Here is a 16,093-nt window from a genome sequence, read left to right on the forward strand (position 1 = left end):
ACCCACTGAGTATTGCTTAATGTGTATTTGGTCCACTTTTGCAAAGAGACCAACCCATGTGCAATGAACCATGGCAACATGACAACTCATCATTATCTCAACTACCCGAGCACTAAGTCATCAATAAATCCACAATGAATAATTACAACCCCCCTAAAAGTAGAAATATGCATACATTTCTACCGCAAAGTTTCTATTGACTGTCAGTATATGTCTATGCTGCTCTCTTGGGTCGTCTCTTTAGTCGTCTAAGAAAAGTGTTCTAAATGAGGATTTCCCCTGGTTAAATAAAGGATATACATTAAGAATCTAAATACTGCTTCCATCACTACTAGCTGGATCTATTTATAGTCACTTTAATGACTTCAGCTATGAAACATCTCTCATGTTCCTGGTTGATAAACAAGACCAAACATCATGCTTGTGTTACTTTTTTAATAAGAACCACTCCAGTTCAAGCAGAAAAAAATACATTTTCTGAGGCCACCTTAATGTATTACAGCTAACAAAAAAGATTATAAAACCAAATATTACAGTTATTAATGTGATTCTCACACACTCTGACAAATGTCCACCTGAAATTACAATATTCCCTTGTTCTGGTTTTATATCTACAGTGAAATATTGTGATGATAAAAGTAGAAAGGAGTCATGTAGGAAGGGGAGGAAGAGGAGGAAGCGACAAAGATGGAGGCAGGAGGAAGAGAGGTAAAGATAGTGGGCTGAGCATGAGGGAGGAGATGAATAACTAAGGAAGTGTGGAGGAGAGAGGGAGAGGTGGAACGGAGGGTGGAGCTGATATCTGCATTCCTCAGTGGGGGTGTGACCTAAAGTACATGTGTGTGTGTTTGAATGCGCATACCCTAAAATTACTGGGAGGTAACTTAATTCAATTTCTAACAGGAAGATGATGGCAAAGACACAGGGAGCGTTGGGAGGGAGGGAGGAGAGTGAAAGCGAGAGCTGACTCACCATGTGATGACAGAAATAGAAGAGAGGGAGAATGAGTAAGAAGAGAGAGAGAAAAAAAGGAGCAGGGGATGGGAAAACGGTACTGATGAGCAAAAAAAGAGAGTGGGAACAAGACTGAAGTAAAGGAAAGTGACAGGGTAATAAGAGTAGGAAATGAAAAAGATAATGTGTGTTAAAAGGGTGTCCAGAGGAAAAGAAGAATCAAAGTGAAAGAGATTATGAGAGAAGGAATAGCACATATTTCCCAACAATAGAGATCAGAAATATTTTACATGTCTAAGCGTGCCTTTTGATTTATGACGACAGTGCACACACCCAAAGGAGAGAGTGTGGGTATAAAAGTGTTTTTTTCTGGCACTGGCTGCTGCCCACCAGCATGAAGGATTAATCAACTTATCATCTGTTCTTTTGTTCTCTGTAACACAGCATCACTTTGAGTAGGTGTCAACCTGAAACACACACTTTCTTAGACTCAGACCATTAAAACCCCCACACAGACAACCACATACATCTATAACCTGTCCATACATTTTCTTATCACATTTAATCAGGTGATATAGTTCAACAACCTGTCATTCTTTCCCATGTATTTTTCCACATCAAATATAAGTCCCTGAAGCATAGCCAGAGTAAAATGGGTATTAAAGGGTTTTTTAACACTAAAGGCTGTAATTATTACAGGCTTTTACTGCTGACAAGGGACTGCAGTGTTTTTACGGCATCACAGTGTGAACTGAGAAGACACATGCATCTATAACATGGAAATGAGTCACCGTAAGGCAGTGAGTGACTGGGAGAAAGTATGTACGCATGTAATCTGTCCATAATATTCTAGCCTTCTGCCAGAGTATCTGAGTCTCTGTCTCATCCAGATGGCTTCTGAACTAACAGACAGCTGGGAGTCCCCAAACAGGCATCCTGCTTCATCTGTTTACCCGTCAAGGCCGTCTTGCAGCAGCAAGTCCACCAGAGCGATCCATAAAATTATCAGGATATGCAGCCTTTTGTGCCAGTAAATTTTATATTTGACAAGCCAGAGACAACACCTACAAAACTAGTTGCCTTGTGAGGAAAACAGTCAGATATCAACTCAACTTTCCAACTTTCTTTTTCTACTGTTGCCTCTATCTTTTGTTTCTGAGCTCTGACTATAAGCAAACAAAAAAGACAGTCCAGATAACACATCAAATCACACAGCTTTTTCCTACCTGGGTTTCCTCCTGAACCACTCTGTACTGCTCTTTCCACACTGCTATCTTTGTGGCCTCATCCTTCCTGAGCGCTCGCTCTTTCTTCAGCTCTGGACTCCAAAATGTCTTGATGGAGTTCATGGAAGAACTCAGTTTGGACTCCTTCGCTTCCAGCTACAAGAAAACAATAAATGATTAGACTTAGGCCCAATCCCAATTCCCCCCTTCATCGTCCCCTTACCCGTACCCCTCCATTTTGTGCATTCACATGAAGGGGTAGGGGTGTCCCAATTCTCCATGAGCCTGAGGAGAAGGGCTAAGGGGGAGGGCTGTTTGGCCTTCGAAATGGACATTTTTCAGGACCACAGTACAAATGGAGGGGTATGAGAAATCTCCCATAATTCTGTTTGAATCATCGGCAAGATGGAGGTAAACACAGCAAAAAAGTGCAGCAGTGTGATGAAAGAAACACACAAATGTAAGTATTTTCTTCATAAACAACTTAATCTTTTAATCAACCGTTTTAAGCCATTTCAATGTGTTATAGATTGCATTTCTGCAGTTTGCAGTTGATAGCCGCAAAAAGATGACCAAAGCCCATGGAACAGAGACGGTTACAGCTGCTGACGACATGGGGAATTCTTCCGGAAACAAAGTAGTCGCATCTGTTTATAGCGGCATCGATGACTGCTGATGACGTAACAGGTCTCGAAGGGTTGTCTCATTTCAAAGGGGTAGTTCCAAGTGCAAAGGCCAAGGGGTAGGGGTAAGGGGGAGGGCCAGGGGGTGAATTGGGATTGGGCCTTATACTGAGTAAATTTACAGTATATTTACGAAACAGGCTAAAAACAGGATTAATGCTTATAGAAGACCACATGTATATTGTAGCTGAGGTTTTAAGTGTGAGTGTTTTAATCGAGTAGCTGTTGACAATTAAACCATGAAGACCCAGTGCTACTTATGTGGCATAAGTGAATCAATGTTGTAGAAGATGTTGGTGTTTCCATGTTCACTACAGAGCCTCTGAACGTCCAAACGGGTCATATCTGATGACCATGAAAAGACGACAAACTGCATTTACACCAATTATTTACATGTATTGATAGGATTAATGGATTAACAGGTATATTAAACATTTTAGCTCAGTAGATGCTTTTGGTCACTAGTAGCTGTTTGGGTCTTTATGGGTTAAGTGATCACTGATAACTGGTTTGAGTGATTTTTGAAGGAAAACAATCTAAATAATCTGCATGCAGTGTCTAAATCATACACATTTTCATATTTCTTTCCTCCTCTTCTTGTTAATTAACTGAATACCTACTAGCAAACAATTAATCGGTTAAACAAGAAGAAAATCACCAGTGAAAATAACTATTATTTACAACAATAATGTACAGTGACTCTTTAGTCAGGGTTGAACTTCATCTCAGAAGAGGAGGAGTAAACAAACAGCTCCAGTAAAATACCATCAGATTTTGAATGCATTTTTTCCCTGCAGTGTGTACAAGTGTTCTTACTTCTCGACGCAGTAGTTCATTTTCTCTCAGCACCTCTCTTAGCTGTGTCTGCAGATCTGACATGGCGCCATCTCTCACCTGGTGAAACACAAACAAGTAGAACTTCGATCCTAAAAATATCTGACCACAGAAATATAACATAATCTTCATATTACACAGTGTATTATATATCTGTTAGCTTTATTTTTGCAGTGGTCTATACTACTGTAACAGGGTATTAGAGCAGATTCAGAACATGAGAACTAATGAATCCCTGTGATTACCACTTCTGAAGGTAAAAAACCTATAAAATCAAACATAAATATGAGAAATCCAACATGGGCAGAATTTTAAGCATGTGAGGCTTATATGACCAACATCAAAGAGGATATTTTACACCAGCACATTTTTGCCAGATAAGTGAGAAAGGCTCAGTTAATTCACATTAGACTAGAAGTGTAGTGGTTTATGTCAAACATATTAGATTTTAGACCAGTGTTTTTCAACCTTGGGGTCGGGACCCCATGTGGGGTCGCCTGAAATTTCTAGTAATTGATAAAAACAAAAACTTGCTAATAAAAACTCTGAAGTTGAAAGTGAAGCACCGTGGTACTGTTTATCTTTCAAATGTTCATTGTGGTCAGTTTCAGATGCTGCAGCTCTTTCATAATTCATAGTTTGAGTTATTGTTTGATCAGTATTCATTGTCAGCCTTGTAAATCCAAGCTGGATTGACTGTACATATCCTGACCAAGGAAAATAAAATTCTCCCGTTGTGCAGTAATCTACATCTGGCTTTTCTGCCTCCATCCATAATAATATACATTATATAGACTAAATGTTATCTAAAATTAATGTTAATCTGCAACATAGTACAGCAAACTATTACATGATAAAAAAAACACATAAATTCTAGCCAAAAAAAAAGTCTCTGTTTTGAATGTCTGGGGTTGCTAGAAACTTGTGATGTTAAAATGGGGTCATGAGCCAAAAAAGGTTGGGACCCACTGTTTTAAACACTGTTAACAATGACCAGATTGTGCCTTCCTATTGAAACCTCTCAATGGCACTGTGTCAAGTGAACACTTTATGCTCCAATGGAGAGAACAATAATCACTGTAAATAATAAGATGAGCAATGGCATCATTAGTCTATGTATATGTGACACATGAACATTTGTAAAGACTGTAACAGAGCTAAAAACAAAATAATGTACTGTTTTGTGATGATTAAATGATTAGAACCACGTAGACGAGAAAGAGACACGAAGTAAGAAAGATAAGTACATGTTGGAGGTGATTTCATGATATGACTAATGTTGCTGAGGGAGTGGGATGGTGAATCTCAGTCTATTTAAACATACTCTATGCATCTCCACACACACAGCTCTTGTATTATTTAAAGGATGACTTAAGAAGAAAATATTAACCCTTCAGCACCAAGACTCACAGTCATCCTTTCATCTAAATAACATCCAGAAATGTAGCCTGCGATCCATTTTGGATTTACACAACATGGCTGCTTTTTAGAAATGTGTTCCTGTTGGATATGTTAAATTATAGATAAGTGTGAGGAAGGATGCTGAGCTTTCTTGTTAATTCAAATGTGTGTCAATTACAGACGGAAACCCAGCAGAGCCTCACCTGTCTCATGGAGTGCGGCACAGTAGCAGCCTGTGGAGGTTGGCTTTGCAGCTCACCCCCAAATGCTATTGCATCACTGGGGATAACCGCTCCACCACCTCCCCCTCCTCCTCCAGTGTTTATGTTGGGACTGCTCCCCATGATGGCTGATCTGACCCCGTAGGGGACCCTGGCCCCAGCTCTGCCCAGGGTCATGGTGCTTTTGGGCAGCAAGGGATTCAGCCCACTGCCCAGACTGCCGAGTTCAACCGAGTCTTCTGCTGTGTCGGTGAAGTACATCGGACCACCTGTTGCGTAGGCGGCATTGAGAGACTGAATATTCTCCATGGACAGAGTTTTTCCAGAACCAGTAAGTCCACCAGTGGAGCTGCTGCTGCTGTTTCGCCGGTGTCCGAGACGTGGGGAGCGAGGGAGGCGCGGTGATCGACCGGGACTTCCAGACATTGAGCCATTCCCGTTTGATCCAACAACATCCAGCTTAGAGACTGAACGAGAGCTACCATACATGGTGATAAAATATAGGATGTAAACTGTAGAGTGGAAACAGCAAAGGTTCAACGGAAAATATAAACTCAAGATGATCCAATTGTTGAAAAGTCAGTTGGTCTCCTGAGAGAAATCTTTGTGAAAACTTATGACAGTCCAAACAAAAATGTGGTTGGAGGCCTGTGAACTTACAGCATGCTCCAGTTTTCACTCAGGAGATCAGTTCTAACAGTAAATTCTAGGTGGTTGTCATGTAACACTAACTCTGTCAGTTTTCTGCAGTCTACTGTAGTGCTTTAGAAATATCCTGATGCTGTGTTGACACAGCTGTGATCAAGGCCTTTTCAACACCCTCGCTGTAATCCATGAGCTTTGTTAGAAAGCACTAATCAATAGGGCATCACTGTAGATGAAGGCAGCTAGTTAATCCACAAAGCCAGGGATGATGGGATCACCTAAAAGAAAAGGAGAAAAAGATGAAGAGTTACTGATTGGTAGGAAACAAGTACGGTGCAGGCACAAAGGACCATACTGGATTTTTACCAAGTTATGGTTTTGATTAACCTACTTTTGAACAATAGTCTGGTTTCACTGCTTTTCTGCTATTTCTGCTATTTTTGTATAAAATGTGGATTACACATATTTGCATCGTCTACAGTTCATGTTAGTGTTTTAACTGTTTATTTAAATGAATATAATTTACAGACAGCACTTTAAGTTCTGGGAAATCCCTCTTGATATAACTTGACAGAACTATAGCACACAGAGCAGCAAAACTGCAACATAAAACTGTACTGAATTTTATTCTAGATTTAACTCAGGTTACAGAAACTGTTCACTAGCTGTCAAAGATTACTCTACCATTTTCAAGGTATGTAGTGGATGGAAAAACATGATTAGAAGAAAATGTCTGAACCCTGACAAAACTCAAATCAATCAAAAAATTACATTTTTAAAACAATAATCTGTTTAATGCTACTTTCTGCTACAATGTCTCACAACCTTCTCCAAATCTGGGTCAGAATTGTTACACCTAAAGTTTTGTTTCAATATTGTTACTGCAATAATCAGTCACTGCAGAGACCATTTTCCTAAATGTATATGATACATACGGTATCATAAATCTACAAATTATAAGCAAAAAGATTGGACTTTATTCTCAATTCTACCACAGTCAACAACATCACATATTCTCCATCTCCATGTGATTACACAGACGTCTTTGTGTCTTTACCAGCAGATGTATCACCATTTTTCATAAGGTCACACTAATGCCCCTGGCCATCACATCAAAATAAGCTTTCCTGCTGTCATAATAAAGTAAGTTATAACCCAGGATACAGTAGATAACATTCAGCTACTTGTCATAATATCCACACAAAATAATAAAGAGTTTGTGAGCAGGAAAAATAATGTAATACATTTTGAATTATCCAGGTTATTAATTCAATTATTAATCAATTCATTTTTACTTCAGCAATAATCAAAAAATGCCCATCTGTTATATTCTCTGTAATTGCAAGTGTCACATGGGATTAAAGGATCAGCTAATATCGATGCCAAAAATGTTGACTGGATAAAATAACAGAGAAACGGCATGAAATAGCATTTTGTAAAGCTTCATACAGCTGGGTAATAGTCTGTCACTGCATGTGTGTTGGCTGAAATGCTGAATATTAAAAGTGATTAAGTTAATCAGGTCAAAGAAACCTTGTAAATAACCCAGATGGGAAAATAATGACAAATATTATTCCATACTTTTCCTATTACACCCTTTTGCGTGGGATTGAAATAGTATGCTGTTTTTAGTTAAAAGAATTCATAAACTGGGACTTTCATGTCTCATGTGTCTCAGTGATAAATACCCTAAAAGCTGCTGAGATTTCAAGCTTTTATTTTAAATGCTCTCATCTCCCAGCCCCCATGAACTACCCACTGTGCAGCATAAGATCTGTTAAGTAGACTATGAACACTTATCAGGGTAAACATACCTTGGTGACTATATCAGTGAAGAAAAACAGCTACTTAAAACGTGTAACCAGCTGGTCAGTAGTCACTCACTGCTCCTTGGAGACAATGATGTCATGTTTAGGTTACCGGACATATAACCCTTTGAGTGCACTAATGTCAGCCATCTGAGCCACACTCTCCCATTACAACAGTCACCTCACATGCACGCAAGACTTTCAACTTCTACTGCATATCTACTTGTTTCTAACTTATCACATATGAAATGCAGAAAAATATTCCCTCTCTAGTCCTTGTACAGAGTGGATTTTAACCTGTAATGCCACAAATCTACTGTTAAAACTTATTATGGCTTTAACTGAGAAATGACAGATTTCACAGTGGAGGTCTGTTATCACTGCGGATATTCAATATTTGTGAGAATAAATGGGTCAACCTTCGAAAAATGCGCTTTACAGCTTTTCTTTATTGGACCTGTAGGGAAATTCAACATCTACATTTAACTCTTCCTAATAGGCTACATAGACAAGGAGCAGTGAGTTGTTCTTGAAGGTGCATGGGGCCCAGTTCCAGAACTATGCCAGTATTTTGGTCAGAGGCATTGACAGGGGGTTTAACCTACCATGCATGTGATTTGATAGTGGAGGAAACCTGAGGTAGCCTGGCCAGCCATCTGGTTTTCTTAGTGTATTCAATACTGAGAAAACAGTCTGGAACTGGGCCAATTGCTGTGAAATATGAACAATCTATTCTATACTGTACCAATCACAAGTCTGAGGGGCGGGTGTTTTGCAATGTGTCATATGCACCGACTTCTTTTTGTTGCGAGTCAAAGTCAGTTCCAAGTATGTCTCTTTACAACTGTTGCTGGTTGTTTACTTGATTCAAAAATAAGGATTGAATTACAGATTACACCTTGTATTCTCAAGTTTGTCTGACAAAAGCGAAATAATCATTCACCGAAGTTTCTACTCGACCACCACCACACGCCAAAACAGAAACATGCTGAGGTTTGTTGACATTTGGGATCTGCTGGTCGCATAATTACGTCACATCCGTCTTATCTGTGATTGGTTTACTCAGTGCCTGTTAGTCCCGCCTTCATATTTGGATTCAAGACCCGCGATTCCAGATGGATTTCTCATTGAGAAAGACAGATGGCTGGCCAGGCTAAATCACATGACCTTCACATGCAAACTCCAAACAAAAAGGAGTCAGTCCTCTTGTTTCCTACCATCAAAACACATGCATGCTAGGTTAATTCTCCTGTCAATGCCCTTGACCAAAGTACTGGCATAGCTCTGGAATTGGTGATTGACAGGAGAATTACCCTAGCGTACATGTGTTTTGACAGTAGGAAACCAGAGGACTTGCACATGTAAACACCACACAGAAACACCCTGGTCCAACTGGGAATCAAACCTTCTTGCTGTGAGGTGGCAGTGGTACTCACTGTAGCTCATGTGGTGGAGTACACCCCACATGGCCCAAAGCTTTATGGCTGAAACCTGTGTTAGATTCCAGCCCCAGGCCCTTTGCTGCATACCATTCTCCTCCTAAACTTTCTATGTTGTCTCAAAAAAGGCAAAAAGCTCCAAAAATGTGTGGCTCATAATACTCACAATACCTGCACATAAATGATAAACTCTGACTGAAGGAAGATAAAGATTTAAATTAGGTTAAGTTGAATATAAAGAGACAATTTAGGTCGGCTGCATCACAAATTCTGATAGATGTTTTTCAACGCACGGCAAATTACAATGGTTAACATTTCACATACGGTATTTTCAACTGTGCGGCCCTTTGGCTGAACCCTTTTAATCTCTCTGTTCCATACTTCAAGTGCCGCACCAGACCTTTAACAACCCTGCAGTAGTGAATCTTTCCAAATGATGCTCTGCAAGGCACAGATCTTTGGCCGCAGAGATGCTACTGACAGCCAGTCGCACGCACTAATACAAACAAGAACCATCTGCTCCCGCTCCCCTCAGGCAAAAAACGCACACCTGGACAGAAACAACAGACCAGGAGCCTGCCTCTACCACAGAAACACAACTTCACACACTTGACATGCGTGAACATTTACATGTATGTGCTTGTGAACATGAGCAAAAGACACATATGAAGCTTGCGCAGCATTAATGTAGATATGAACAAACATGAAAACGCTGCAGACGCACATGGACAAACACCCACACAAATGAGCTCAGTGGCCGTGACAGATCATGTCACTAACACACACCTAATGCTTCATTTGAGGCCAATATGAGACTGCAGACAGAGAAAGACAGTGTGTGGCAACTCTCCTCCTCCCCTCTGGACCTGCTGACCTGTAGATAATGTATATGCTCATGTCCCAATTCCCCTTGTACAGCAAAAAGTGTACATCGAGCTGCTGCTGGATTATCTACATTTTATTTATTTATTTTTCTCAGACAGAAGTATTTAGTCATAACCTGCCTGTATCTATCATTTTGACAGTAAGTGCTTATGGTGTGAAAGCCTTAAAGCCTCTAAGGCAAACTGATTATAAAGTATAGACTAAATGCTAAGTTTCTGTTTTTTTTCCCCCAATGTAGTAGACTGATAACTGATTTGGAGCAGTCCTGCAAAAAAGTCTAGGCTGCCTCTAGGTTTGTTGTTTTTTCAGGTTTGAAATGAGCATACATATTTAATTCTAATTCTCTTTTCTTTTCTTCAGATGCAATGAGGAAATACAGCAAATACTGTATGTGCACAGCCTTAAAAGACACAAAAAAAACCCTGAACTAAATGGGTTATAAAGATTAAAGTCACTATTTATTGTGACCACTGACCCCATGACAAGAAGCAGCACAAACAGAAACATCTGACATATGTTGAATGAAACCTGGAATCAAACATCAGAAAATTGATGTAATGAATCTCATATTGTCTGAACAAAAGGGTTAAAAACATGTGAAGTGCAAATGGAGGTTACACTAAATACTTTGGTTTGCTGAAGCTGTTTTTTTCCTTGAAACTTTTGTTTTTAACGCTGTATGTACTTCACGTATATCCAGATTGTATCTTAATACAGGTACTGAGAAATGTATGTGTGCTCAATATAACCACAAAAAACCTAATGTTGGACTAAGACTGCTCCAACACAAAATTCAGTGGAAATGCCTTTGCTGCCCTGCTGAATGTCAGAGGGAATGGAAAGCTTAATTATAGAACAACAAGTAGGCTATTTATTGACATTATCACACTGAAATGCAGGGACAGTAAATTATTAGGTTAATACTGGTAAATAGGAAAATCAAATCTCATTTCAGTTTTGATAGGCTATATACACTGGTCTATATACATATATTTTTTTTAATTATCTGCCTCAGTGATAAAATGTGGATACTTTGATTCAATAAAAGGGAAAACAAATGAAAAAAAATCCGGTTAGGCTAACTAATGTTTTCAAGATATATAAGTGTTATTACACACACACTACATGCTTATGTACATTTATAAAACATTTATAAACCTCACACCAGCATGAATGTGAAAGATTTTGAAGGACAGCTTGACAAACATTCCTTCTGAATAAAACTTATGCTCTCATTAATTTACAGAATTTAAAGATTTGATCCAATACTGTGTCTTGAAAGCTAAAGCCAACTAGCACTTCTGACTCAATTTGTCTTTAATAGTAACCCAAATTGATAAAGTTTCACTACTTTTATAGTGGGAGCTTTTTGTTGATAGACCAATGATACCTGTGACATGTAACCAATCACAGAAACATTACAGAGGACAATCCATTTATTTTATTAGATATCGGATTTAAAAAAAATACTATAAAAAAAATCTCTAACTATCAGCCTCTGTCTGTTAAAAAGAACTTCACCACAGTCAACTGTAGAGCAGCTGAACAGTACTATTCCAGTCTGAGGTAGCGTAATAGCCATGAAGGACAGGTCACCGATCTATCACACGGCTAAACACACAAATACACTTCTCTTTATTTTCACAAGCTTGAGGTCTTCAAGGAAAACACAACAAACGGTGAAGTGTTGTCGAACATTTTAGTCTGAGGGTCACATGAAGCACAACCACCAGTGTTCCCACAAGAAAACTGGTGACTGTGCTTTCAGCCCAAGAGACGGTTCCTGTATCAGGACAAGAACAAGATCAAACCAGTAATTCCACAATAACAACTCTTTTTAAATAATCTGCTCTTTCTATTGGCCAATATGAACTGACCAAGAAATCACATTTTCATTCTCATCAAAATATGTGCACATGAGAAAAGACTGCATGAAATGTGATGAATAAATCTTTTTTTATACACGGGTCATACATTCACTTAGCATGTAAACATCCATCCGGTCAAATGAAACCCACAGCTTGCCATCAGTTACCCTCAGATTTATCAAATGAAACCAATTCAAGGTTAGTGAAACAAATTAAACCCAAATTGTAGTTCTAATGTTCCTTGCAACTGGTTGGATATCCTTGCACAATTTGCTCAATAAAAGCCTGTACAAAGCACTTTATTTTGTATGCAGTGAGCCATGGTTATTCAGTATTTGGTGTCCATGTTGGCAGTGTGCCTCTCACAGCAGAGGGACACACAACCTGTATCTGCACAACACAGTTAATATCATCATCTCAGCTTTGAACAATGTTATGTTACAGATTTTGTAAGAAAAGTTTTGAAAAAAGGACAGAATACCAGCAAAATTGCAAACAAGAAATAAAAATGCCAAGCTGGTAACACAAACACACGAGCTCACCTATGACGCAGCAGGCATCATGAGATCCCGCAAACACTAGCATATGACTGTCCACAACCCATCTGTCCACAGACTTACACTCCCTCTCACCCTTTCACACAAATGTGATACTGCACTGTGGAGCTGCTGCTGTATGAAAAATCTGTCAATGTTGCCGAGATGCTCAGGCTTATGAGGTTGCACTCTATACCAGGAAGACACCAAGTCTAATGTAGAGTCTTTAACAGTCAAAAGCTACAAAAAAAAAACTTTAAATAGACTTTGAGTTGTACTGTTGATCAGTTCAGTGTCTGGGGTTTAGGCTGGGTTTATTAGACTATAAAAACACAGGATGTTACCTGATCAATATTGCAACAAATTTAACTAATGCTAAATTAACTATAATTGCTGCATATACTTGCATAAGGGCCATTTTTATGATTTACCATAAATATCCAACCATAATATGCCCTGTTAAAACCACAAAACCTACTGGAACTGATTCTGAAACACTCCCGGGAGTGAACCTGAGAACCAAAATAACCTCATCCCCTTTATGTCTACAGAACACTCCACAGGAAACGCCAATACACAACGCCCTGCTTTTCATCCTTTGCTGCCTTGTGCCCTGTCTACACAGCTACGTTGCTTGTCTCATCTTTACTTCACTTCTTCCTCACACACACAAAATTACTGTTGTTCCATATTTTATAAAAACTTAGAATATCACACTGAGCTACCGGGAAAGTTTCTGTGGTTGAATGCCAAGTACTTGTATTCTGTAGATATCCAGTAGGTGCTGGTACATCAGTGAGCAAACTTTACATTTTTAGTCTTATAACCAGCATGACAACAGGTAAAAAAGACACTTATAAACAGCATTTTCCTGCTGCTTAACATACAGGTGTAGATATTATAGTTCATGACAGCTGAGCAGATATTTTGAGACGTGTTAAATGTAAACAAACAGATGTGTAACAGAAGACAGACTGACTCCGGTTTGATTCAGTGCCTTACGGATGCAGCCGTTACTCCTGATTTTCCCATCACTTTGTCTCGTACATCTAATCCCTCCTTTTTCTTCTCTCTTGTCTCCCTATTGCTTTCACTTTCTCTCGCTGCCTCTCTCTTTCTCCATCAGCATTCCAGGAGGTGTTCGGCATGTTCTATTTATGTGACAACCACACGGCCGTCTGTCACACTGCACAATGCAACGACACACACATACACAGACACCACTCAACCTATACTTAGCCGGCTGGTGTTTCAGCGTGGGAGCCAAATTTGACAAAGTTCGCCTCTCGCCTGGGGATCAGGGCTCATAAAAACACATTATACTCATCTTGAATTTTATTATTCTCCATTACTCTCTGTTCCTGTCAGGCTCCTTGTGATATGATGTGCCTAGAAAAGACTCACTGGTGCTGTCTGGGGCTACACATCTCACAGAGTCATCTCGACAGCCTGGCTGAGGGGGAGAGCCCTACACATACTCCATCTAAAGACTGCATGTGATTACCCACTGTTCGCTAGTTTCTGCTTTTTAAACTCTCAATACCACTTATTTCAGGATTATAATAATGTAACACTTGTTAATATTAGATCTGCAGCTGCCAAAACAGTGAACCTGGGAGGTAAAAGAGCCCCTCGAAGACCTTAACACCCACTAGAGAAAAAAAAACACCTGATATAAAACTTTTATTTACTTTTGAACCATTAATTAATTAATCATTTGAACCAATTCAGGTAAAATACAGTTTCTCAGCTTTTTAGCAACATCACATATGACATTTAAATGTTCTGCATGCTCTGTAATACTGATTCACCAGTCAAAACTCATGTAGTTTTACAAATGCCAGTGGTTGCAGATGGTTGTTTTTGCATTCAGCTAATGACATATATTTGCTGAAAAAGTCACTTTTTCTTCACTTTTCTCTTTTTTGATACATTAACCTTTGAATGTACACTAAGCTTTTATGAACATCTACACAGTCATGGTCATAATAATATAATAAGTAGTAATAACCATCACTGAGGAACGGTCCAACGCAAAAAGAAATTCATTTGTAGCTCACCACACAAACAGTTCTATGTAATTAAGGGTTAAGTGAACCTTAGTAGTATTATTTTATTTGACAGTAGATACACTCAAAAGCAAGACTACTTAGCGAATCCTGTGTCATCCAGGCCCCTCACAGTGCAGTTTTGCACTTGTTAATGATGAACTTCAGCCTTCTAGATGGTCTCATTTGGCATGACTGCATGATACATAGCTCATATGATACTGCTGTCTGGTTTTGAGTAATAGCACCATTAGTGGTTTGGCTTGGCCTCACATAGATTGTCTCCATGTCCAGGCATGATACTGATGACAAATCATAAAGCTAAATGTTTTCTAATTTATTCACTTTAACAGCAGAATTTGTTAAAACAGTTTCTATTAAATGTTAGACAATTATTTGAATTTTGTATTATTCATAATAAACATTCATATTTTCTCACCTATTTAATTTTGTGTTAAAGATTCTGCACATTTGTACTGCCCAAACACAAAAGAATTGTATAATTACAAAGCAGGATATTAAAATAGCAAAAGTGCAAGGATTTTTTCAATTAACTGAACAGCCCAATTACTCTTGGGAGAAAATATTAGCAGTCTGTGACACTGAATAATGTGCTCAGCTGAAGATGTCTGAACCAGATAGAGGCTTGGCTTACCAGACTCACTGTGCTCCTTGTAACTTCAGTCTGTGCCACTGGTCCTACCAACGATAAGACATATAATATGGTTCAGACACTGGAAAGCACAACACAGATAAGTCATAGATACCATCAGCTCCATTCTATTGTGTACCACAGGAAATTAATCTGAGATGCAGGCTGGGCAAACAAGCCAGGCTTACAATCAGGAGTGCATAGACGTATGCACAAAACAGAGGTAAAACACATACACATATGCTCAAGAGATGTAGCTACATACATCCATTGATGCCCACAAAAAACACATTAGTTCCACTCGTGCATGTGTGTGTACACCCACGCAGCATACGTATCTAATCTTGCAGGCTGCCAACAAAACAAATATGGAAAATGCACCGTTGAGACTTGACAATTAATACAAGGCGAGGACACACAAAACTAATTCAGAAGTGTGTAGTAGTTAATGGAAAAGTAAGTGAGAGCTGACTCCCCCAGGCTCATCCTGTAATGAGGAATGTGCTTGTACAGTCAACTTGCGGGTTTAAATAAGGATGAAGTGAGATGAGAAGGTGACCCAGCAACCCCTTGAAACATTTATCTATAAATCTATCAAGCAGTTTAGAAAGAAAAATGAATTCCACCCCGGGGAAGTATGATAAAACGACTTAAAGATATTAAATTAAATAAGACACAAATGGTTACTGTGTTTTTTCTAACACATTAAACCCTGAAGACAACATGTGGACACAAAGTTAGAAGGGTCTCACATGCATGTACAGTAGTTCAACTGTAGGATATGAGTGAGACAGAGCTACAAAAAAAAGTCCAAAAACAGTTACAGAACTCAGATAAAGGTTTCTATAGTCAGTGTAGAATCTGAGTGAGGTGTGCAGATCCTGGATATTTAA

General features: G+C 39.0%; 1 protein-coding gene across 16 annotated transcripts in view; it reads right to left on the reverse strand.

Annotated features, from left to right (window-relative positions):
- Positions 1–16,093, reverse strand: part of LOC115429445 (ELKS/Rab6-interacting/CAST family member 1-like) — a 153,496-nt gene that overhangs the window by 135,267 nt on the left and 2,136 nt on the right. For 14 of the 16 annotated variants that reach the window (XR_003936786.1, XR_003936785.1, XR_003936784.1 and 11 more), the window contains exons 2-5: positions 15,204–15,247; positions 5,302–6,242; positions 3,680–3,757; positions 2,181–2,336 (exon numbers count right to left, since the gene is read on the reverse strand). Coding sequence is in view for 13 of the 16 variants with exons in the window: in XM_030148866.1 (XP_030004726.1) it covers positions 2,181–2,336; positions 3,680–3,757; positions 5,302–5,808 (741 nt within the window). In the remaining 3 variants the exon portion in view is untranslated. The remainder of the gene's footprint in view (positions 1–2,180; positions 2,337–3,679; positions 3,758–5,301; positions 6,243–15,203; positions 15,248–16,093) is intronic. The other 2 variants (XM_030148867.1, XM_030148868.1) reach the window with 1 other exon arrangement.

Source organism: Sphaeramia orbicularis, chromosome 12 (assembly GCF_902148855.1).
Source record: "Sphaeramia orbicularis chromosome 12, fSphaOr1.1, whole genome shotgun sequence".
Classification (NCBI taxonomy): Eukaryota; Metazoa; Chordata; class Actinopteri; order Kurtiformes; family Apogonidae; genus Sphaeramia; species Sphaeramia orbicularis.